General features: G+C 54.9%; 1 protein-coding gene across 1 annotated transcript in view; it reads left to right on the forward strand.

Moving 5' to 3' along the window:
• The window catches only part of Cuedc1 (CUE domain containing 1), an 85,076-nt gene extending 62,986 nt beyond the window's left edge, over positions 1–22,090 (forward strand). Inside the window, exons 2-11 of the mRNA XM_028878223.2 lie at positions 828–1,473; positions 6,472–6,599; positions 11,368–11,494; positions 12,178–12,373; positions 13,363–13,446; positions 15,251–15,322; positions 16,140–16,233; positions 16,909–16,967; positions 18,261–18,331; positions 20,557–22,090. Coding sequence (XP_028734056.1) covers positions 1,108–1,473; positions 6,472–6,599; positions 11,368–11,494; positions 12,178–12,373; positions 13,363–13,446; positions 15,251–15,322; positions 16,140–16,233; positions 16,909–16,967; positions 18,261–18,328 — 1,194 coding nt within the window. The 5' untranslated portion in view covers positions 828–1,107 and the 3' untranslated portion in view covers positions 18,329–18,331; positions 20,557–22,090. The remainder of the gene's footprint in view (positions 1–827; positions 1,474–6,471; positions 6,600–11,367; positions 11,495–12,177; positions 12,374–13,362; positions 13,447–15,250; positions 15,323–16,139; positions 16,234–16,908; positions 16,968–18,260; positions 18,332–20,556) is intronic.
• Positions 22,091–23,667: the final 1,577 nt, after the last annotated feature.

Here is a 23,667-nt window from a genome sequence, read left to right on the forward strand (position 1 = left end):
AATCCTCTGGTCTCTGCCTCCCAAATGCTGGGATTACATACATGCTCCACCAGGCCAGGTTCTGTTCAGTGGTGGAGACAGAACTGAGGGGGCTCCACACAGGCTTAGGCAAGCACCCCACCCGGTGGGCTGCATCCCCAGCCCCTTACCAAGTGCCTTTAGACATTGTCCTCTCTCTTTGGTCTGGCAGCGATGTCACCTTGGTGACCATTTCAGTGCCTGGCTGAGAGTGCTGGGTGGTGTTCTGTTGTGGATTTCAGTCCCTAATCATGCCTTTCATTCCTGTCTGTGTGTCCTTGTGCGCTAGCCTTGGGTACCAGCTAGGTTGACTGTGGCAGGGAACAGAGATGGACTATGAACTAGACTTAAATGCATAGGGTTCTTCAGGACAGTTTTGGGAAGCTGAGCATGATGGTATATGGCTGCAATCCTAGCCTTCAGAAGGCTGGGGCAGGGCGTTGGAAGGAGATGGGTGGGGGTTAAGAGTTCAAGACCAGCCTCAGCTACACTTGTGTTTGAAGCCAATATGGGCTAGATGAGACCCTATCTTCAAACAACAACAAAAAATGAAAACAAAACAAAAGAAATGAATAGCAAAGAATAGACATACGTATTTTTCCTAGGCTTATTTATTTACCTATTAACACGTTTAGTATGCACAAAGCCCTGGTTCTTCCCCAGCACCCAAACTAGGCTAGATATGACAGCTGGAGAGAGAACAGAGAGAAGCAGGTCTCCCTAGGCTGGGTGGGTGTCACCTCGTTTCCTAACAACCCACCACCGAAGAGTTTGTTTGCTTCTGCTTCTGACTCTGTCCCTCCTTTCAGGTGACACCATCAGTCCATTGCAGCCCCCTGTGGCAGGATGACTCCGGGATGTGGATGATCTGCGGTACAGCCACAGCCTGGCCAAGGTCCGCATGCCGCCACCACCCCGGACCCTGTCCCCCAGCCCGGGCCGTGCATTCCCGCCAGGCATCCCTGTGGACGCAGGAAGCACGGGAGTGAGTCTTCTGAGCCCGCGGAGCAAGCAAGTGGCTGACGGAGGGACCCCTGGCCGGCGGCTCCTTGGCTTGTCAGAAACATTCTTCCTCAGCGACTCTGCAAGATGACCAGCCTGTTTCGTAGGAGCAGCAGCGGCAGCGGCGGCGGCGGAGGCGGCGGCGGGGCCACCGGGGCTCGCGGGGCCGGGGCCGGGGCGGGGGCCGGGGCCGGGGATGGCAGCGCAGCCCCTCAGGAGCTCAACAACAGCCGGCCGGCCCGCCAGGTGCGCCGCCTGGAGTTCAACCAGGCCATGGACGACTTCAAGACCATGTTCCCCAACATGGACTACGACATCATTGAGTGCGTGCTGCGGGCCAACAGCGGTGCGGTGGACGCCACCATCGACCAGCTCTTGCAGATGAACCTGGAGGCGGGCGGTGGCAGCGCCTATGAAGACAGCTCGGACTCGGAGGACAGCATCCCGCCAGAGGTAGAGTCAGGGTCGGGCAATCCACCTTCGGTAGTGGTCCAGTCTCTCTTAGCGGCTCTGGGTTGCCCCCCCCCCACTTCCACCCCTTCTCCGCCCTGCGGGGTGCCTGGCTTCTAACCAGGTATCTCTCTTTTCCTTTGAGAAACTTTTGATCAGGCAGTGACCTATATTATGAATATCAATCATGTAGTCATTCAACAAACACCCAGCAAAGCAAGCACCCACTCATTGGTATGCTAGGGATAGGACAAGACCCCGGACTAAGTAAAGGTACTTGTTTAAAATGTAGGTGCCTAGGCCCCACTCCAACATCTGACCCCTCAGTTTTAAGACTGAAGTCTCCGGCATATATTTTTCAAGAAAGGCTCTTGGACCGCAGAGTATCTCCTTAGCCAGTGCAATCAGAGGATGTCTTTGGCGCTCACAGGCTAGTGTGGGTTGGAGGCCGGAGTCGAACCGGAGTGGGAGAGCCGTGAGCAGGAGAGAGACTCATGCCAAGAGCAGAGAAGGAAGGCGAACTGGCCCCAGGACCAGAGAGGGTGAGAGACCAGTTAGGCTGGCCATACCCTCCACGCAGAAGAGTGGGGAGACCCCTACAGACAGGGAGCTGGAGATGAATGCAGAGTGAGGGGGCCTGGGAGGAGTATTTCAGCTCCAGCCCTCAGGTCCACATAAGCAGGGAGCCATTCCCAGGGTGGAGGGCACGGCCAGCCACAGAGAATCAAGGCCCTCCAGTGGGGGTGGCTGGTTTTCTACGGCCCCATTCAGAAGTTCTGTGCCCAGCCAACCCCCAGCCTAAAAGGGCATGCAGTTCTCAGGCTGAGGTGAGGCATGCAGTTAGTATAAGAGCCATGCATGAGACAAGAACCGGAAGATAAGAAGGAACTGCACTCTGTTCTTCCAGTACTGAGGGCCGAACCCAGGGCCTCTACCTGCCATAGGGGCACTCTGTCACCAAGCCACACACGGCCCTCTTTTTACATAGGATCTCCCTGTGCAGCCCAAGTGAGTCTCGTGCTTACTCTAGTCCAGGCAGACCTTGAACTTTCCATCCTCCTGCCTCGACTTCTCCAGTAGCTGGGGTGACAAGCATGCTCCACCAGGCCCAGCTGAACTCCACTCTTTCCAGAGTCCGGATGGTGCTGGGTATCTCAGTTGCTTCAGAAATCCGTCTTTTCTGTTTCTCAAACTTGATGAGAACAGTCACCCTTGTTTACATGAGGACTCTGGACCAGATTTGACCTCAGGGCCTGGCCGGCCTTCTTCCTCCCCCTCCCTCCCTGCCTTCCTTAGTGAGTGCTTCTAGGATTCTTGCTCCAGGGAGGAGAAGCCAGCTGTGAGGATAACAATGACTTGTGCTGGTGTGATGTGTTTCCCCAGGCATACAGGGGAAGGTTTGCAATGAGTAGATGTTACTCATGTGTGTGTACATGAGTGTGTGTGTATACATGAGTGTGTGAGTGTGTGTGTGTGTGTGTGTGTGTGTGTGTGTGTGTACACTTGTACATGGGTTTTCATGTTTGTGTGTAAGCCAGAGATCAATTTGGGGTGTTATTCCTCAGGAACCAGCTACCTTATTTTTGGGGGGACAGAGTCTCTCTCTAATTAGGCAAGGCTGGCTGGCTGGGGAGCTCCAGGGATAACGACCACTGTCTCCACACCCCCTGCACCGGCATCGCTCCTGTGGGCCACCAGCCCCGCTTCTTACCCAGGTGCTGTGTGTTGGACTCCGGTCCTCAAGCTCGCGTGGCAAGCGCTTTGCCGACTGAGCCGTCCCCGGCCCTGTGGATGCCTGCTGTCTTTGCACAGCTCCCCGTCACCTTTTCCTCTCTCACACACCCCTTTGACCTGCTGGATCAGTCAGTGGAGAGGACGCTGGAAAATCCAGACCCTTCTTGTTAAAAGGAGGTGTGAGTGTGTGTGCATGTGTGCACGTGTAGGTGCATTCTTTCAGCGTGAGCTGGAAGTTTCCTGCATGCTTTGACTGTCTATGGTCCTGTCGGGTCTGATGGTCTGGCAGGCGGCGGGGCGTTTCCTGCTTTTCCTTTTCCCGCGGTGCCCATGGCATCACAAGCCTCTGCAAGGCGTCCTCAGCCCCAGGCATCCCTCCTGAACTGCCGTCCCGGTGGTGGAACCCCTTCTCAGTTCTCCTTGGCTGTCCCCCAGCCCCCACCTTTGGAGCCCTGCCTGGGCCCATCAGCAGGCAGCCCCGGAACCAGTGCAAAGTGCCGCAGGAAATTTATGAGCAGCACTAAGAATGACTATACCTGCTGACTGGGAAAGGCCCCCTCTCTAGAGGCTGATGGATGGTGGGCTGGCCCACGGGGTATTCTTGTCACAGAGAAACAGCTCCTGTCAGATGAATGGCCCAGACCCTGCCTCCCTCCCAGCCTCCGGAACACCTGGCAGGCGTTCATCACCCACAGTGAGTTAGGCCCGGAGGCCACAGAACCTCCAGCACCTTTAGAGGCAGAACAAGCTCCTTGTGGCTGGAAAGATGGAGCCGGGGTGGGGGTGGGGCAGGAAGATGCTGGGGTTCCCTCTCTGGGACTACAGATCTTCCTTTCTAGAGCTGGCCTGCCCACCCGCTGCCTCCTCCCCACTATTCCTCTCTAGAGGCTGGGTTTGCTGCTCTGGGAAGCTGCCCTGTAGTCTACAGGGCCTGCCCGCATCTCTGTGCTCCTTGAGTCTGGGCGCGTGCCGCAGATCAGAGGAAACCCATGGGACTCTCCTCTTCCCTGCACCAGACCAAGCTTATCCTGGACCCTGTCTGTCCCTCAGAGCCAAGGGCTGTGGGAATTGGGAGGATGCGGGCTGGGGGAGGCAGCAGCGAGTCTTCGGGGCACCCTAGGATCTTGCTGACATCTCCTGTGCTAGGCAACAGGGAGACACCAGGGACCAGGACCCCTTCTTTGCCCCATTCCCTTTCCCTGGTGTCTCTCTCTTTCCTGGTGGAATGTGGTGAGCAGCACAGGGATCTGGCCAGCCAGGCCGCCTCATTCTTCTTTTTCTGCAGAAGCATCTGTTTAAATACTTTCCGCCTCACAGGAAAGAACACGCATTCCAGGGCGGGGGCCTCCTTGGGTCAGGCTGGCGTGGTGCGCATGCTCACTGCCAAGGGCATCCCTGCCAGCCCCCTGCGCTGGGCCCGGCTGGCCAGGGGCTCAGGTGTGTCGGTGGAACCTGGACTGACAGGCGCACGAGGCACAGCGTTAGGGTTGACATCTGTAAACTCAGAGTTCAAGTGGGGCTGGGGGAGTCGGGGGCTGAGGCAGTTATCGTCTCTGAGCCCTTCCCAGGTTCTTCGGTCTCTGAGAAAGTGGGAACAGAGCTGTGAGGACAGGGTGGGGCGAGTTGTGTGTCGGGGATCTGCCCAGATGCCTCTGGGGGCAGATTCATATCCACCGATAATAGGAACTCAGCCTTCGCCCTACCCTGGACCTTTCTCTGCCTCCTGCTGAAGAGAAGGGTCTAGAGGGACAGTGGGCAACTAGGCTGTCCACCCTGAGCATCTCACCTGGGTGTGCAGGTTTGCCTGAGGGAAGGCCATGACTGTGGAGATCATGGTCCGTGCTGAAGATTCCAATCTAAAACCAGCGAGTGGTTTTGCCATGTTACTTAACCAGACGCTGCCTCCCGGGGCCTGTAATCTGAGCCGCTCTGCAGGCTGGGGCAGGAGGATCAGAAGTGTTGTGGACTGCTGTCCTCTGAGGTGACATGGCCGTTAGCATCTCAGAGCAGCTCACACCAGCCCTTCAGCAAGCTTGGGCCTGTTCCCTCACAGCAGGCATCGAGGGTCATTAGGGAACATCCCCTGCGGTGTTGGCCACTCCCTCCCACACCAGCTGTATGCACTTCTGCTCCAGCTCAGGTGGACGGAGATGCTGGAATACACAAGAGGGTAACCAGAATCAGGGACTCGATGAAGCTTTCAGGAGGTTGTTGCCCACGCTGGGCTGGGCCTTTTGGCGATCCAACTGGTGGGGGTGGGGGTGGGGTGTCACTCCCTCTAAGTAACTTCTCGACTTGGGTGAGATCACTTCTTTGGTCTGTTGTTGGTGTCCTCTCTTGTTCACCCCCCCCCCCTCAGGAGAAGTAATGAAACAGGTTCGAGGCCAGCCAGGGCAACTTAGCGAGACCCTATTTCAAAATTCTAGGTAAAAAGAGTTGGGCTGGTGGCTGGAGAGGTGGCTCAGCGGTTAAGGGCACTGACTGCGTTCCCAAAGGACCCGGGTTCAAATCCCAGCACCCACATGGCAGCTCACAACTGTCTGTAACTCCAAGATCTGACCCTGTCTTACCTGCAAGCAAAACACCAATGCACATAAAATAAAAGTAAATAAATTAAAAAAAAAAAAAGAATTGGGTTGTAGCTCAGTGGTAGAGCTACATTTGCCCCACATGTGTGAGGCTCTGGGTTCAATCCCAGGAACCACAAAGCAAATAAAACACACTCAGGCCTGGATTTCCTCATGCGTAAAATGGGATTTCACTTGCTAGACTGGAAGGGCTAAGATAACAGATACGGAAATACACAGAGGGAGGGTATGGGTGATGCCATCATCAGAGAAGAGCACAGGCGTACAGAGGACCCTGGTCTCGAGTGTGCAGCCCACGTGATGGCCACCAAGCTCGAGAAACCTCTCCCACGGCCCGGAGTCCGCAGCCTCCCGCTCACTGTCTCTTTCCTCCACCCTGTGTTCACTTGGCTGCACTGGAGCATTGCCTGGGTAGATGCTGCCGCCGCTGTGAACAGTCCTTTGGGGCCGTGTGTTGTCCTCTTTGCTGGGTATAATTGAGGGGCCATGGGGGCCACATGTTAGTGTTAGTGCACGAGGCTGGCTTTGCCAAGGAGCGGCTTCCAGAGCAACGCACACCACTCTCTAAGACAGGTCCTCGCCCGTACCGATCTCATCTGAATGCCACTGAGCTTCAAGGATGGACTACTAATATCGTCAATAAGTATTGCTCTGTATCTCTTTGTCGTCTCTGATTCAGATCTTGGAAAGGACGCTGGAGCCGGATAGCTCTGAGGAAGAGCCTCCGCCTGTATACTCACCACCAGCTTACCACATGCACGTGTTCGACAGGCCTTACCCGATGGCTCCCCCAACGCCACCGCCCCGGTGAGAATCCACTTTGTCTCAGGGACAGTAGGGAGAGATGGAGACAGGAGTTGGGTTTGAATAAAACACAGTGGGAAATTGGCTTTCCCCCGCAAGAGGTGATTCTACCAACTGCCAGCTTCTACTGTGACAAGGTACATTTTTTCCCAGACACCAAGGAGAACTCTCAGAACTTCAGCACTGTGGGGCTGGGGAAATGGCTTAGGCAGAGTGCTTGTTGGGCAGGCACAGAAGCCTGGGTTCGAGTTCCTAGTCCTCTGCATATAAAAGTTGAGCGTAGCAGCACACATCTGTAATGCCAAAGCTGGAGTGGCAGAGACAGGCAGATCCCTGGAGTTCAGGGACCAGCTGATTTAGCGCACCAGTAGGTTCCGGGTTCAGTGAGAAACCATCCCCAAAATAAAGTGTAGGGACATGGCTGTCTTCAAGTACCTACCTGCGGAGCAAGCACGGGGACCTGAGTTTGGATTCCACGTAAGAAGCTGGACATAGCAGCACCTGCCTGTGGGACACAGTTAATTAAATGTGGTACAGCCTCCAGCTTCTTGGAACGTGTAATCAAGGGAGAGGCAGAGTAGGAAGCTGAGCTCATGAAATATGGTACTGGCCCTTCCCTTCCCCAGCCCATGGACACGTTAGAAATTAATCATCGTGCCGTCTCCTGCTGAGGCAAGATGAACCCCGGGATCCCTCTCAGCCCAGCACCCCCAGGTAGCCATCGGTCACCAGTGGATGACTCTGTCTCCCCTGGGCTAGTGATGTGGAGAGGATTTTTAAGCAGTGTGAAGATGTGTCTTTTTCTGGGCTAGTTTGATGATTGGAGACAGGAGAGGGGACAGCAAGGTCCCCAGAGACTTGTCTCAGCTCTGAGCCTCTTGTTACTGGAAGCTTGAAAAGCGGCCACCAGCAGTGTCCACTGGACGCGAGGTGCTTGCTTTTCTGGGCGCTGTGTTCGGTGGCTGCCGGAGCCCAGGTGTGGTCACCTTGTCCTTAGAGTGACAGACTGAGTGGGAGGGGGTGACACAATGGGAGCCTGCTGTTCTGATCCCCCCATTCTAGGCATCTTAGGAACCCCAGAACAGCGAGAGTGGGGAACTTGGAGAGCTAGTAAGAATAGCTGCCATTTGCCAAGTACCTTCCAATGACAGGCGCTGCCATGGTTCTCCACGCAGTGACTTACGTGGTCAGCACTGCTGTTACCCATTTCACAGATGAATATGCTGAGCCTCAGAGAGGTCCCCTGCTGTCCCCAAGGCTAAGAGCTGGGGTGTGAACCCAGGTCATCTATCTGACATCCAGGCCATCACTCTTCATCGCCGTCACCCCCTGCTGAGAAATCAGGCTGTAGCTTAGGGAGCTGAGAGTCTGGAAGGTGAGCTGGGGAGGACAGAGGTCCTCCGTCCATCAGGTCAGGGACCGGAGAGAGCTGGAACCTCACAGTGGCGCAGGGGATGCAGGCTGGGAGGTGGGAGTTGGATGCCGGGGTGAGGCCTAGCTGGAGGTCACACCTCTGGCGACTTACGGAGCTCAGGGGTAAAGGACTTTCCTTTGACTTCTGCTTTGTTGTTGCTGTGACAAAACTCTTGAAGGAAGGGAGTCGAGAGAGGAGAGATCGATTCTGGCTCGTGGTTTGAGAGGGATTTTAGCCCGTTACGGCAGGGAAGGTGTGGTAGAGCCACCCTGTCAGCAAGAGGGCGGGGCGGTGAGTCTTCACATCACCATGCAATAGGAAGCAGAGAGATTGGTCCAGAGCCAGAGGCAGGTATGATCTTCCGAGCCTGCTCCTAGTGACCTACTTCCGCCATCTAGATCCCGCCTGCCAAGTCCATAACTTCCCGAAGCAGTGCCACCAGCTGGAGACCGGGTGTGCAGACATACAGCCTGTGGGGGGACATGACAGACCCACGCCATAGCATTTATTCCAAAGGACTTAAATACTTTCAATTACATTTATTTATTTATGCGTGCATGTGTGCATGCGTGTGTGCGTGCGTGCGTGCATATGTGTTTGTATGGGGTGTGTGTGTGTGGTGTGTGCATGTACACGCACACATGCGCACTGCTTGTCCCCTGGACCCCTCCCCTATAGATCAGAATTTAGGGGAGCTACACACAGGGGGGCCCAGAAAGCTGCTGTCCAAGACGTGGCCTTAAGTCCACACATCTTAGCATTAGGCTAGTGAAACTGAGGACAGGAATAGTTCCAGGCAGAGGAAATGGCATGCACAAAGGCCGGGAAGCGGGGAGAGGGGACCGTCCTGGGGAAGCTCCTGAAAGTGTAGAGCATCAGAGTGAGTGGAGCGCACACAGGTCGTGGGCTCTGTGGAACTTCCAAGAGCACACACCTTACCCGCGACTGCAGGAGACTGAGGCTGCTCCACAGCAGGGTGCGGGTGGGCTGGTGTGCTAATACTCTTTGGCTGCTGAGGGTTAGATTTGAGAGCGGTTACTGGTCTGGTCCCTTTCTGTCACTATGTCTCTGAGAGGAGCCTGTGATAGGGCAGTTTCAGAGCTTAGATACTGTCTTAATGGGTCCAAAGAGACAGGACCATCCCAGAGGAACAAACCTGGAGTGCTGGGATCCTTTGCCCAGGTTTTCCCTGAATGACCCAGCCATGTGACTTGTAACGGGGTCTAGCACACGTGGACAGCATGTCCAGACTCCACTTAAATCCCCTTCTGGAGCCTGGCAGTGGTGGCACACACCTTTAATCCCAGCACTTGGGAGGCAGAGGCAAGCGGATCTCTGTGAGTTCTAGGCCAGCCTGGTCTACAGAGCGAGTTCCAGGACAGCCAGGGCTACACAGACAAACCCTGTCTCAAAAAACAAACCACCACCAACAACAAAAAAGCCTTCTGGAAAGGTCCATCTCTGAAATCCTTCCCAACCAGGTCCAACATCCTGTGGATAAGTGTCGGGGAGTCCCCCCACCATACTTGAAGTTCTTTTTGGGGGCTCCAGGGGCTCAGTACCTGAAGATCTTCTTGGCCTCTGTCTCCTTCCCCCATTCCTTTTCTTCATCTGTCCGAGTCCCCAGGAGACCCCTCCGCACAGGCCGCCTGCTGTTTTTGTTTTGAAATTGCAGCCTTGGAAGTTTTGCCTCAAAGCTCATTTCTGACATTCCTTTCCAACCACAACGGAGTTGCCGGGCTGCCTCGGCTGGGCCAGCCCCCCTGCAGCTGAGGGTGACTTCATCCCAGGGCTTGGCGAAGGCTAAGCAGGTCCTCTCTCCAGGACCCCTGCCCAGAAGCCAGGGAAGCCTCAGGAGAAAAGGAGGTCTCCCCATGTCAGCTCCCACCCCATGGGCATCCCAGAAACACAATGGCCGGAGGGTCTCGGTCAGAGTTTGGACTCTCCCTCTGCAGCCATCATGGATGGCTTCCAGGTGTGAATGAGTTGGGGTGTCGACCGCACCCCAGATGAAGCCTAGATAAGCCTTCATTATGGCTGAAACTGGTGTCTGTGGGACGGACAGGAAAACAGAACTTGGGACAGGGACGTAAGTGGCTGAGCATTGTAGAGGAAACCTGGCCTAGGAATGTGTGTCCTGGGTTCCCCTGCAGGCGCCTCGCTGGGGATCCCTGTATGTCTCCAGGCTGCGATCGAGCTCCCCCTAGCTCTCGGCAGCTGGTTATTCGTCTGCTGCTGCCCCCGCCCTCCCCTCGTACCCACCGGGCCACCAGCCCAAAATAGAAAAGGAAAGGAAGTTATTTCCACAAGTTAGCAGCAGACGGAAAAGCCCCCCTCCAGTGCGGGGGCGGAGGGATTCCTGAAGCTGGAGGCCAAATCAAAGCCAGGCTGAGCCCAGCACGGCCCCCACCACCCTGGGCCGCCTGCCTTCTCCATGTGTCATTTCCCTGATTCAGCAGGACACGTGTCCTGCGGCTGCCACGCAGCAGGCTGCTGAGGAGCTGTGGAGCCTGCTGGCCCAGCTCCAGGCCTGGGCTTAGAGATGGAGCCCTGGGGTCAGGGCAGGCAGGCCCTTCTTCCTCTCCTGTGCTGGCCACCTGACGCAGGCACACCTTGCCTGAGAAGAGTCCCCATAGACCCCTGAGAAACAAGACTCTAACCCTGGCTTCTGGCAGTTCAGACTACAGCTCATGGGGGGGGGTTAGGGGGACAGCCAATACCTTGGAAGGAGGTCAGCAGGGTCTCCCCAATGGTCCCCACCCTTTGCTGGTTGTAATTGAGCCAGAACGGGAACTCAGGTCTGCTTTATTGTCCAGGAATCTTGGGAGCTCCCTTTCCCAACAAACCAAGGACAGGATGGGCTGTTGGCCAGCCACTTGTCTGCTGTTGGGTGGGGTGGGGGTGGGTGGATATCTGCTACTTGACAAGTTCAGCACTGAACCAGCTGTTAGGGACATAAGCAAGCACAGAAGCATATGATCCACCCCCACCCCCAGTCTGTAGGGCACACTCATAAAATCTGTATCTAAATCCACAACATTGACATTTGCACCAGAGGTACTGAGTGACAGGAAAGCAGCCCAAGGCCAAAGCCAAGGCCAAGGCTGAGGAGTTGGAAAGCAGAGCTGACTGAGGAGAGGAAGAGGTCCCCAGTGCTCCTGGCCTGGCTGCCTTCCTGCTTGGTGTGCCATTTCCCTCATTCAACGGAGTACACACCAGTACCTTTGTCCTGAAGGCAGTGGGGGCATGGGATGCTCTGAGTAAGGCCTCCATCTACCTGAGGACCCGTGACAGGCCAACAGAGCTGTGGCTAGGCCTGACTGCTGCTCCCTGATCTCCTTCTCTCCCATCCCCTAGGATTGATGTCCTGGGCTCTGGACAACCTGCGAGCCAGAGTCGCTACAGAAACTGGAACCCACCGCTGCTCGGTAACCTTCCTGATGACTTTCTCCGAATCCTGCCCCAGCAGATGGACAGCATTCAGGTAACCAGCTGCCCTCAGACCTGCATGCCTGCCTGCCTGTCCAGCGTCTCATCTGGGCTCTTCACCCAGTGCCAGCCAGGTTTGCTTCCTGGTTTCCAAGGCCAGGCTGAGCTGCTTCTGTTGAATAGAGTTGATAAGGAAAGAGAGATGAACCCATGGCCTTGCTTCTCGACTGACCCCATGGTTCCTGTTGGGCCCAGGGAAGGTGGCAGCCTGGGGAGACTCTCTGGCTGCAGCCATCACCTCAGGCTGGAGGGAGGGAAATGGGGCAACTCATAGTGGGGTCCAGGGCTGCTCCTTCCTCTCCTGGGAAGCTTCTTTCGCATGGTGGTGTACTCCAAGGTGGCCCTGCTGGTGGGGCCCGCAGCTGCTGAAGGCAGAAGGCGGTGTGGGACTGGGAGTCCATGGACAGGTGGCTGAGCTGTTTGTAAATCGCTTTCGGGATGATTTAGGTTCCAGAAGAGGGAGTGAGGTGGCCCTAGGTTGGGAGAAAAGGTCCTTTTGATGTCATCCCTGCTTTTGCTACAGAGTTCTGAGTTGTCCCAGTCAATATTGGCCAATGACTGGGTCCTGTTGGGAAGAGGGGACTACAGGGAGGGGCTGGAGGATTCTGGGAAAGCACACATGCATAGACTGGTATACATGGACTTAAGTCGGCGATCTGTATGCTCACTCTTCCTCAGAGTCACCCTGGGAGGAGCTCCAAGCCTAGGGGTGGAGAGGGAGACCCACCTCCAGGGCCAGGACCTGGGCCCTGTGACCAGGACAGCCGCTGGAAACAGTACCTGGAGGACGAGAGAATTGCCCTCTTCCTGCAGAACGAGGAGTTCATGAAGGAGCTGCAGCGTAACCGTGACTTCCTTCTTGCCCTGGAGAGAGGTGGGCACCCAGCCTCACCACGAAAGAAGACAATGATATGGGCAGTGGCCTCGGGCCCAGGAGGGGGCTATGTTGGGGGCCAACTTGCTGGGCACTTTCTAACCTACATAAGCATAGCCCTCCCTGGGTTGTGCAGGAGCCCCAGGATTCAGCCAGTGGTGGTTAGGGAACACCTGGGAACTCAGAGGAAGAAGGATGTGACCACTGGGGCCTTCTCGTCTGCCCTGCATTGGCTTTGGCTTGGATGCCAGGAAGGAATGCTGTCTTTCCCACCAACCTCTATCCACAGGACAGAAGGACCATGTCTTGAGCCCTAGGGAACAGGGTTAACTGGCTCCTCCTCTAGAATGGGAGGCTTCCTGGATGGAAGAGGTTAGAGCAGGGTATTTGCATGGTCTGTGGATGGGTTACCCTGCTCCCAGGCTGGCTACCTTTCCTTTTGAGGTAGGATTTGGAGACAAGGCTGCAGAGGTGGTCTTGTAAAGGTCACAGAGGGAGGGAGGGAGGGAGGAAGAGAGGGAGTCTGATGTGTTCGGGGAGGACAGAGCAAATTGTACTGCCGGGTGTTGGGCTGGAGGGAGCGGACCCACAGGCGGCACAAAGGAGTCTTGGCTGGGCATCCAACCTGCAGCCCCAGCACTGAGGAGGCTGAGGCAGGAGAACCATGGGTTCCTGGAGAGCCTAGGCTCCGTATCAAACCCGTAAAATAATAGGATAAAATAGGTTTGGACTCTGGGGAAAGCTGCTGGTTCTGACATCCCAACATTGCGGATGCTTTTAGGCAATCGTTTCTATTATCACAAGTTCTTCAAGAGCTGGTAGACACCGTGCCTGCCTACTGTGTACTGTGTGTGTGTGTGTGTGTGTGTGTGTGTGTGTGTGTGTGTACTTATGTGTGTTTCAGGGGGTTCAGCCTCCAGCAGCCTCTGTGTGCCCACCCCGGGTGCCCTGGAGCTCACTTCTTTGATAGAAACCATCTCCTTTTCCAGACCGATTGAAGTATGAATCCCAGAAATCCAAATCCAGCAATGTGGCTGTCGGAAACGACTTTGGCCTGCCCTCCTCTGTCCCAGGTAAGCTTGCTCTCCTGAGAGAGGACCTGATGGGCTCAGTGGGCCCACACCCCAACTTTACCTTCAATTTTGAGAGTTTGGGGGTAGGATGAGGAAACAGACCAAGAGTGAGATCTGAGACCCCTCAGCAGGCTAGAAGGGAGGCCTTCTGTGGGGTGAGATATCCCTTCAGTGAGTGGCCCTCGACTCTTGCTGTCCTGGGAGCTGTAGGTTACCACAGGCTGGCTGACCTCCCAACTCTTTCTGGATCTTGGCCTACCAGAGGACACGCTGAACCATGTAATGTCCCTTAATAGCAACTGGGAGTAGAAAGGCCTCAGAGTCTGGTGAGGCCTGGCCTAATGAGGCTTAATGCCTAATAGCAAACCAGCAAAGGTGAGACCCACAGGTTGACTGTATCCAGGGCGTGGAGAGGGTGAAATTAATCTGGGAAGGGCTCATTCATTCGCTTAAGTAGCTGAGGACTACCCGCTCAGAGCCATGCCCTCCCATAGGTGAGGAAAATAAATTCTGAGCCTTGAATTCTAGATGGTTCAGCATGGCCTCAGGAGGGCCAGAGAAGCCCAGGCAGTTTACAGTCCCTAATATAACTGCTCCTGCCCCAACTCATTTCAAACTACTGCATCCCTTCCCCTCCAGTGAGTGCCCCAGCAGCATGGGGCCGCAAGGCCAGAGGGTGAGGGACAGCGTTTTAAGGACTCACAGACTACAGGGGAGCTGAGGCTGGCAGTGTGAACAGAGATCCTGCTTTCACACCTGGCCCCTGGACTCTGGATCCCTGGCCAGTTACTGCCCTCACCCCATGTACATATCCAAAAAGGCTCAGCAGTTTTTTCCAGGAGCAGAACCGCCATCCTAGAGCTGAGCCGGCCGGGAAGGCAGGAGCAGAAGGGTCAGGCGCCCCGCTAATCCCAGCTCAGAGAGAGAAAATCCTGCAGAACTGATTCCTAAGCAAGAGGCCAGGAGCTTAGGCCCCCAGCAGATGTTCATCTGGGAGTTTTCATGGAGCTTCTTGTCCTTGATCCCAAATTACTAAGGGACAGCGGGGCTGCTGAGCTGGATCAGAGTGACTGGAAGGGAACCTAGTAGGCAAGGTGACTCAGGATGAGCTAAGTTAGAGCATGGTGAGCGGCGGATGGAGGGCAGTGAGACGCACTATGAGGAGTGGGTGAGGAGGCTCCCTTCAGGTGGCTCACCGAGTTCTGACTCTTGGCTGAGCCCTGCTCTTACTCCTGTTCAACTTCTGGGAGGGAATAACGGAGGGGCTGAACCCAGAAGGAGGACAAGATCTCCCCGGCATTCTTGGCTCGGTGTCCTTTCTGCCTCAGTTCACTGGAGGTAGGATGCACAGAGGGCCGTGATGTGCTGGCAAATGGCTAACACTCTGCTCTGTTCTGGGTGCAGAAGCCTGGCTTGCCACCCCTTGGGGTTTTCATCACATAAATCTTCCCCATCCAACTCATTTCAAACTACCATCGTGGCTTTGAGGATACAGGATTGTTCACAGAAACCCTGGGCCAGCCAGCTTCCCACACTCGCAGCCACTCTTAAGACTGCCCCCACTGGCTCAGAAGAGGAAAATGCATCTTGCAAGAAGAAAGTACTCTTGCAACTTGCCTTACACTCCCGTGGTTAGGGGAGAAGCCCGAACTTCCGCTGTAAGGAAAGGACAGACCTAAACAGCCATGAAGCGGCACCATCTCGTTTACTTTCCCGGGGCCCTGGCGGCTGCTCAGTCTCTCTCTTAGTGGGACCTCAGAGACCCAGTGGGCCTGGTCCCTCAGCAGGTGTCTCCTCCTTCCAGGAACCAGTGACACCAACCCCACTGTGTCAGAAGATGCCTTATTCAGGGACAAGTTGAAACACATGGGAAAATGTGAGTCCTGCGCCTGTCCCCTCCCTGTCCCAGCTCTCTTGAGGCAGGCCCCGGGGCCTCATAAGAAGGAAGGAGCCCCCACCCGTGAGGATTTTTAATGCTATTGACTCTTGGTGAACTCAGGTGACATTTTAATCACAGGCTAGCTCAATCGGCCTTCCTACCTTACTTTATTCTGCAGCTGAGTCTGGAGACAAATTAAGTTTAAATCCTCTTGAGCCAGCTGTCTGCAGAAAAGTAATGCATGCCAGTGTTCACGTTCTCTGTGGTGTGAGGGCTTGGCCGAGACAGGAGGCACAGGCTGAGTCTGCTTTCTGTGGGGATGGGAGGCATTTGGGGGTAGGGGACCTCTTCATATCATCCTTCCCTTTCCAATCTCACAGACTCATAACCAGTGGGAATGAGGCTGGGATACTTTCAAGGTTTTATTTCAGGGAAAATTTCCGATGAGTCATGGAAATCTAGGACCAACTGTGGAGGTGGCTGGGGAGGGCGGGAAGACGGCCTTGGCAGCCGGCAGGAAAGAAAGCCAAGATCTGTGGCTCTCGCCTCTCGGGAAGGAATACCCGGATCTTGGACAGGAGGCAGGCTGCGTACTTGGCTAGCGGTGGCCTGTACTGCCCCTGGAGGCCGACCCGGGATGGCACACTTGCTCCCTAGGTGGCACTGGTATCTGCAGTTCCTGTCACTTTCCTCTTCCCGGTCCCCACCCCAGGGGCCTGGTGCTGCCCTGGCTGCCCCCAAACCTGGAGGGAAGCCATCTGATGCTCTGGCTGTCTGGAGCGTGAAGGGCTCATTCTCAGTCTCTCTGCCCTAGCCACGCGTAGGAAGCTGTTTGAACTCGCCCGAGCCTTCTCTGAGAAGACCAAAATGAGGAAGTCAAAGAGGAGACACTTGCCGAAGCTTCAGTCGTATCCTTCTGCTTGGCGCTGGGTTCGGGGGTGGGCGTTAGGAACGGTGATGGAGATCCCGGCTGGAGCCCCTGAAACTGGACCTCCTCAGCACTGGGATCTGGCTCTGGCCTCCCTTCCTTGCTTTGCAAACCAGGACACCTGTCATCTGTTCCTTGGACACCGTCCTTCTTATGCTTCCTGTGACTTCTTTGCTTTTGACCTTGAGCCATCTGCATTTTGGGAGAAAACACGTGGTCCCCCCATTGAAACCAGCAAATCTTTCCCTAAGTTTGCTAGGTGGACTGGTTCCCAGGTCCCCTGCAGCCTTGCCTCTGGAGGCCTGCTTTCTCGCTTTTGGTTCTTCAAGTGAAAAGATGTTTCCCTGTCTTCGTACCCCCAAGCTCCCGTCCATGCCTGGCCAACGGGGCCAGGATACTGAAAGCTGAATAGCCAACAGGGAACAGGGAAAAAGTCACTTCTCTGTCCCTAGAGATGGAGGCAGAGTAGGGGGGTTAGGGCCTGGCTAGCTGCTGGGTTGATCCCAGGGGAGAGCCTGGGGGGCAGTGTTAGGCAGTTAGAGAACAGGGGGGATGATAGAGGTTGGGGGGTTGGCAGGACAGAGCACAGGCAGACTGGATAAGCCGTGACAGTTCCCGTTCGTCTCTGGGATAGTTTTCCTGAACAGGCTGGCAGGCTGGGAGCTGCTGCATCAACAGCCAACCTCCTGGATGATGTGGAGGGTCATGCTTATGGTGAGGCAGGGCGGGGGACGTGGCGTTCCAACTTGCTGGTGATGGGTGACCCTTCAAGAGGAGGTCCTTAGTGCTTCATGTTCAGCAAGGGGACACGCAGTCTAGGGGACATGTCAAGCGTTGGTAGGCCACAGAAATGTGGTGCACACGATGCCACTCCATTCCTGTTGTCCCTAAAGGGGTACCCAGCAAGCAGGTACTGTTCCTAGAGAATGTTCTCTAGGGAATGAGGGATAGGCAGGCCGGCCTCATACATGGACAACCATGAGTTAGAAAGCTTCAGTTTAGCTGGGTGGTGGTGGCACACACCTTTAGTCCCTGCACTTGGGAGGCAGAGGCAGGCAGATTTCTGCCAGTTCAGTGCCATCCTGGTCTACAGAGCAAGTTCCAGGACAGCCAGGGCTACACAGAGAAACCCTATCTCAAAAAACAAAGTAATGGGGCTGGAGAATGGCTCAGTGGTTAAGAGCACTGGCTGCACTTCCTGAGAACCCAGGTTTAATTCCCAGCACCCACATGGCAGCTCACAACTGTCTGTAACTCCTGTTCCAGGGGATGCTCCTACAAACATATATGCAGGCAAAACACCAATGTACAGAAAATACAAATAAATAAATTATTAAAAAAAAAACCAAAGTAAGAAAAGAAAAAGAAAGAAAGAAATCTTCAGTCTGCGGGCCTTGAACTTTTTACCCAGTCCCTTCTAAAGGCCACAGGGGTCAAAAGACCCAGCGAGGCCACTCATGGACAAACCTTCATCATCAGGTTCTTAAAGGGTCAAGAGATGGCACATGCCTTTAATCCTAGCACTTGGGAGGCAGAGGCAGGTGCATCTCTGAGTTCGAGGCCAGCCTGGTCTACAGAGTGAGTTCCAGGACAGCCAGGGCTACACAGTGAAACACTGCCTAGAGAAAACAAAAGATAAAAAAAAGAAAGGAAAAGAAAATGCAAAAAGAAAAAAAGGGGTGGTGGTGGTTAGGAGTCACCTAACCACCATGCAAAGACTAGAATGCCTTAGGGGTCTTCTGGATAGTCCATCATCCCTATCCCACTTGATAGATGAGAAAACTGAGGCCCAAACAAAGGGTAAGACTTGTCCAAGGCTGAGCTCAGTGGTAGAGCCAAGACAGCACCCGGTGCATTTTGCCTCTCTCACCACGCCCACCCACTGCTACCCTGGCATCAGGACCCAAGCTAAGGGACAGCTGAGGCAGCTCCCCTGCCCAGTCTGGGGACAGGCCCAAGTGAGGTTCTGCAGGGTGGAAGATGAGGTGGCTTCCCTTTGCCTTTCAGATGAAGACTTCCGGGGAAGGCGGCAGGAGGTGCCTAAGGTGGAAGAGGCCCTAAGAGAAGGACAGTAAGAGGTAAGGCTTGGGGCCACAGCTTCTAGGGGCAGCTTGGACACCACCCACCATGTGTCCTCCCAAGGATCCAGAGGTGCTGGGCTGTGACATCACAGTAACCCTGATCCTGGCTTACTTTTCTTGTGGTATTGCACATGGTTTCCCCCTGCAAACCAACACACACACACACACACACACACACACACACACACACACACACACACAATACACACACACATATACATACATACACATAGACACATATATATACACAGACACACACACACACACACACATATATATACACATACACACACACACATATACATTTATAGTTTAGTTTTACATAACCCCACTACCCTTGAATGTACTGGCTATATAGATGAGGCCAGCTTTGAACTTCACTTCTTCCTGTTTCTACTTCCCACATGCTGGAATTACAGACTTGCTGTATCAATTCTGGCTTTTGTACTTTTAAGAATTTGGTTATTTATTCATTTGACAAACAATCACATCTGCCTGAATCATCGTCATCATCATCATCGTCATCACAGATGCCTTGAACAGGAAAACCAAATCGGCTTTTGACCTCGAATAGTTTGTAGCCCCATTGAAAAGACATTCTGAGACACACAGTGAATGTTAAGAGGATAATGGAAGCATTGTGGTCATGCACATGCAGAACTGTGTTCGGTCCCCTGCTTAGGTTGGATGGTCAGGGTTCTGGAAATAGCCCCTGGAGTGGCTGCTTCTGTCTGGAGCCTCGGGACTGGCCTGCCTTTCCTCTCTCCCTGTGTACTCTACTGGGGGAGGGGGTGTACATAGGAAACGCCAGCATCTCCTGCAGAAACTAGGCATGCCTGGCCCTCTTCAGGTGCCCCGTCCCCCATGAGGCACAGCCTGCCCACCCATCTGCTTTGCTTGCCCACCTGCTGTCCCGGTCCCAGTGCTCAGCATCGACTAGGCTTTCTTGAGCCGTTGTGCGGTGGGTCTGGTCCTGTTTCCAACCATGGAGGAACAGATGCCCCTCTTATGGTGGTAGTGGCAGTGAGATAGCCCAGGCCACAGAGGGTAGAGCCAGCAAGTGCAGGCAACACACTCTTCTCTCTCAGGACTCCTCTTCAGCTCTCTTCCATGCTTCCCGGGCTTTCCTTACCCACAGAGCTGCACCCCAGCTTCCTGCTTTTCTGGGGTACCCAAGTAAGGGGAGCTAAGGAGACACCCCCACTCGTACCCCTTCTTGTATCCCACTGGTACCCAGGAGAGAGGAGGACTACCCAGAGCCGCCCCATCTCAGAACTTGCTCATCATCACTTTTGAACTGTCCAGCTTTTTCTCCTCTACAACTCCCCTGTAAAGATCCCCCAGCATCCGCTGCAAAGTGGCCGCTCCAGAAAGGGACCGAATCCGGGCAGTCACCTGCCAGGTCCAGGGCCTGCTGTGCATTCTGGCTCCCTTCCGTGAGCAATGCCCAGGTTTTGACTGCAGCTGGTCTGCCTAGGAGTCCAGGAGTCCTGGTTGTCCCCTCCCCCATAGGAGCCCGTCAGTACCCCTCCCCCTCAGTACCTATTCATCGTTCTGCCCTGGACTCTTCTGTCTTGTCCCTTCCTGCTCTAAGGGCCCAACTGTCCTCTTCCTCAGTAGCTGCTCCTCCAGATCTGCTGGCTCTCCTGCTCCCCGCGATCTTTACAGTGTACCCCATCAGTTCAATGCAAGCTGTTCTCTCCTCCCTGCCTCCTGCCTCCTAGCTTTCCCCATCACTCATGTCTTCATGGCCCTACCTGTTAATCCCATCACCAAACATCACTGTAGTCCTACCTCTCCCGTGCTTTTCTCGTGGGTCTTCCGAGCAAAAGTCTTAGGAACGCAGCCTGGTGTCTGAGGCCCACCACATTCTAGCCTGGCATCACTTTTCTGCCCCTTCAGGCTCTCTTACTTAGTGTAGCCTCCCCTGCCCCACCCCCGCACCCCCACCTACTAACGGGACACAGAATGGGTGGAGCAGCCTCCCACCTGTAAGGCCTTCACAGGCAGAGCTTCCTTCCCACCCCATTCTCCCCCTCCATGTCTTGCTGCTAGGATCCTGTGGTTGAGCAGTGGGTGTCATGTCGTCCGAAGCAGAGTTCCAGGATGATCTAGAACCACTGGAGAAAGGCGGTGCCTCCCTCATATTCTCCAGGAACCAGGCAGGGAAAGACCAGGGAACCCCTTTGATGAAAACATCACACGGTTTCCCTACTCCCCAGGTGCCAGCAGCTTCGCCTTGCCAGAGCTGTTCTGACCGGGTGGAGGTAACCAGAGAGGAACACCCGTGCCCTCCAGCTGCAGCCGAGACAGACGGTGCTTGCAGACCACGGCCCAGGCTTCTTCGGCCACAGTCCAGCCCAGCCACTGCCACTTTCCACGGGACTTAGAACTTTCAGAGTTGCTTGTGATTGGAGGAAGAACCTGGAGCCTTAGAGACAGCAGCCAGCCACAACCTGGTCTGTAGTCTGTCTCCTCTACCGCGGATGAGCAGAAATTCAGGAACCACCCCTCCCTTTAAAAAAAGAAAGAAAAGAAAAGAAAGAAAAGGAAAAGAAGAAAGATCCCAGAAAGCGCCAAGGTTGCAGTTAAAGAACTGGCAAAATGATCCATCCGGAGACTCTTTGGGCCTGAAGAGGGCTTTCCTGCTTCTCTTTTCCCGTCGCTCCTGGCATCCCCCGTCCCCTGTGGCCTCTCTTTCTAAAGGCCTCCTCCATCTCAGCCCTGGCCGGAACTGCTGACTCTTGGCCCCGACCTGCACAGAACTCTGGACACTCTGGTCTTGCCGGGTCCAGCTCATAGGGCTGCTTCTATTAAGGGCTGGCTGTTACCTCCGGCAACCTCCTCTTAACCCAGCAGGGATGGGGAGGGTGACCCCGGAGCTGGAGGATTCTATCTAAGCCTGGTCTTTAGTTTGGCTGAAGACCGAAGCTGGTTCTTGATTTACATCACAGTGGGGCTCCTCAGGGGCTGGACTGGTCCTGCTGTTTTATAAGGCAGGGAGGTACTGGAGTTTCGGGGTGAGGGTGACCCCAACTGAGAAGGTGCAGGGCTGAAGTGCAAGTTGCCGAGGCTACCAGCCTGGGGCAGGGGTGGGGGATGGGGGAGCACCTGGGACAGGAACTTACCGGGTGCCTCAAGTGGAGACCCAGAGGTGATCTGAAGAACAGAGGTGATTCTAGGATCGTGTAGCCGGCACCAAGGGGCTGGAGGCCGCAATTGTGCCTCGCTCGTTCCATGATCTGGGAACTCATCGACCTTTAGAGAGAGCTGGGAAGCCTGGGCAGGCGCGGGGCCCTGGTTGAAAGTGGGATCCGATGCTTGGGTGGCGGCGGCGGGGCTGCTAGGGACTGGTAGGAAATGGGAGCGTGGTGGAAATGGGACCGCCATCACCTCAACTCCTGCCGGCGGAGCTTCCCCGGGCTCGGGAGTGCGGTGCACACAGAGTGACCGAGTTTGGAAACGTGCGTGCGCGGTGCAGGATGGGGGTGGGGGACCACGCTGGCACCCAGCCAGTCCTGTGACCTCCTGGAGAGAAGGACACTTCCCCACCCCCCACGAGCCCGGGGCGGCTAGACTGTGTGCTCCTAACGGGTCTGGACCTTCCCTGCTCCAGGGTCAGGCGCAGGAAGGGAAAGCTCTAGGTCTCTGTGTGTCACTGCGTTGTTTTTATTTCCTCCTGTGTGTGGTTTTTAACTTGGAGCTGTTTCATAGGAATTCCGGTAATAAAGACTTGGTGTTCTCTTGGTGCACTAATGTGGCCAGCGGCGTGGGCTGGACCCTCCCTCCTTTTTCCCTCCGCAGGGGATAGAGTTTGGCCTCTGGAGAAGTGCCAAATCCTTGGGCCACCTGCCTTGCTTCCCTCCCCATTTCCACCCCCTCCCCACCCCCGCCCGGGTTAACCCTCAGGGTTGTTTCTGGAGTCCATAGGACCCAGGCATCCTACACACCGCCTCAGGAGGTGACACCAGCAGCCCTTGCGACCTGCTGGCTGTGTGTAACGCTGCTTCTTTCTTCCTCTTTGCCGTGCAAAAAAAAAAAAACAACAAACCGCTTGCTGATAAGCGAGAAAACAGGGTTGAGAAACCCCAGCCTGTGGTGTAAAGTGCCACACCATGCCTTCCTACGTTAAACACAAAGCTTCTGGATTAACGATGAAGCCGACCAGCGGTTCGAGGTGTGCATCCCAGGGGCATGCACCTCACACTTGAGAGGGACTGTAACCATTTTCCTCTAGAAGTCCCTCAACTTCCGGTGCCCGCAACTCAGCTGGACTCCCCTTCACCTTACACAGGCAGGGACAGGAGGCTGTACTGAAAGAGGAAACGGATGCCCTCTCAAGGTTAAAATTCTTCCTTGGGTGGAGCCCAAGGCTTCCTTGTGGCATTTAACAGCTCATCTTTCCTGTTCTGGGCTCAGGGTCACCCCTCCAAGGGTGTGCCTCTTCCCCTCAATTTCACTTTTTCACGCTAGGATAAAACAGCTGTCCCCCGGCCGTTCCATTAGCCCCTCCCCCCCCCCCCGCCCCTGGCAGATACAGGTAGGCTGGTATGGCATCCCTGAGATAGCTGGCATGCTGCACTAGGTAAACTAAGATTCTCTTCCAGCCTTAGGCCGGTCATTCAGGAATATCCTAGGGCTATGCGTACTGAAGGAAAGCTGTAGAGCCATCTGTGAGCTTATAGAAATGCTTGTTCTCAGGGCTAGACAGCTGGCAGATTGGCTAAGCACACACTCACTGCTCCTGTATAGGAACCAAGTTCAATTCCCAGCACCTCCACCAGGCAACCCCCAGCCGCCTGTAACTCTCGTGCCGGTGGATCTGATGCTCACTTCTGATATCTCTCTCTCACACACATACACATATGTGCGTATTTTAAAATTAAAGCTTAAACAATGAAATGCTCCATTCCAGACCTTCTGCATCAAAAACGAAGGGTGTAACCAAGCAATCTGTGGTCCCTACACACACTGGAGTTTGGGAGCCATAGTGTAAGGCTACTTACTACTCCACTGCTCCCCAGATGCCTTTTCAAAATCCCCATGCTTAGTACTCCAGACCAATGAAATCAACAACTGTGGGTTTTGTTTTCAAAGTTGCCCAAGGAGGTTCAATTTTGCAACCAGGTCAGAACCAGGGCTCCAGGCTGTCAGGTGTTTCATGAGTGGAGTTGATCTTGCCCAATAACCACTTTACAGATAAGGAAATGACATAAATTTAAGTGACATGCCAGGATCACAGAATTGGGGATGAGGTAGTCTAGCAAAGGCGCCCCAGGCTGCCTTGCCTGAAAGCAAGCACCTTGCTGCTTCTGCTACCCCTTTGCTCAAAA

The sequence above is a fragment of the Peromyscus leucopus genome, chromosome 8b (genome assembly GCF_004664715.2).
Source record: "Peromyscus leucopus breed LL Stock chromosome 8b, UCI_PerLeu_2.1, whole genome shotgun sequence".
NCBI classification, from domain to species: domain Eukaryota; kingdom Metazoa; phylum Chordata; class Mammalia; order Rodentia; family Cricetidae; genus Peromyscus; species Peromyscus leucopus.